The sequence below is a fragment of the Pyxicephalus adspersus genome, chromosome 3 (genome assembly GCF_032062135.1).
Source record: "Pyxicephalus adspersus chromosome 3, UCB_Pads_2.0, whole genome shotgun sequence".
In the NCBI taxonomy this organism is placed as follows: Eukaryota; Metazoa; Chordata; class Amphibia; order Anura; family Pyxicephalidae; genus Pyxicephalus; species Pyxicephalus adspersus.
In genome coordinates this window covers 122,602,309-122,603,409 of record NC_092860.1, presented here as the reverse complement: position 1 = coordinate 122,603,409, position 1,101 = coordinate 122,602,309, and the positions used below count along the sequence as shown (strand labels likewise).

The 1,101-nt window shown below is 34.9% G+C and overlaps 1 protein-coding gene across 1 annotated transcript in view; it reads left to right on the top strand.

Moving 5' to 3' along the window:
• Positions 1 to 1,101, top strand: part of SRD5A3 (steroid 5 alpha-reductase 3) — a gene marked incomplete at both ends in the record, with an annotated part of 5,071 nt that extends 3,970 nt beyond the window's left edge. Inside the window, 1 exon segment of the mRNA XM_072406228.1 lies at positions 273 to 1,101. Coding sequence (XP_072262329.1) covers positions 273 to 532 — 260 coding nt within the window.

Below are 1,101 nucleotides of genomic sequence, written 5' to 3'. Positions count from 1 at the left end.
GTGCTAGTTACTTTTTCACATTTAATTACATAAGAAATAATAATGTAGACATTCATTGCTTAAACTATACAAACAAAGTGTAATGTTTAATCAGTCTCACGATTTGTGGCTGGGAACTCATGAGGTACTGCCAGAGATTCATTTTGGACTCCTATGAGGTGCTCATGATGTACACACAGCTATTTTTAAAGACTGAAAAGAAACGTTTGTGAAAAACTTGACATTTACGTCTTCTAAGCACAGAATTAACCTATGTATATCTTTTGTTGCAGGAAAAGTTGTAACCATGAACCACGTTGTACCCACTGGAGACTGGTTTGAGAGGGTGTCTTGTCCACATTACTTTGCCGAGTTGCTGATTTATATATCTATCGCTCTTCTTTTTGGATTGAGTCATACATCGTGGTGGCTGGTGGTTATGTTTGTGCTGTTTAACCAGTCATTGGCTGCTATTTTATGTCATGAATTCTATCATGAGAAGTTTGACAATTATCCTGCACAAAGGAAAGCTTTCATACCATATGTGTTTTAAAGGAGCATCTCAAAATGATTTAAAGCTGAGCTATATCTAAACGCCAACTTTTTTTTTTGTCCTACTTACCCTTTCCCTATCTATTGCAGAAACTCCCTTCCCTACTGTGTGCTCATCAGTACAAGGAATAGGGTGGAAACACCAACAAAGATGCAGCGATACCAACCTGACAGACATTGACCTTCCCCACACAATGTACATTTACTTTTTAAAAACTAATAGTTTTTTTTTATCATTGTTAGGCTTAAAGAAAAACCCCAAAACACATGAAGATCTGTTCTATAGATCTAAGTTGGGTAAAAAATATATCTGTTTGTATTAGTAACTATTAGTATTGGTTTGTATTTTCTTCCAATCTTGAACAAGATAGCTTGTTTCTATTACTAAGCTTGCTACAGATGTTCAGAGATTACAACAAGTGAGGAAAGTAACTCTCAGTTTAGAAATTGAATTTTTATGGAATTTTGTTTCCATCTTTCTGTTACAGTAATGAGTTACTTAACGCCAAGTAACCATATATATGTGCGATGTAAAGTCTCCTATTTTATAACAAAGCCTTATTGCCGTAA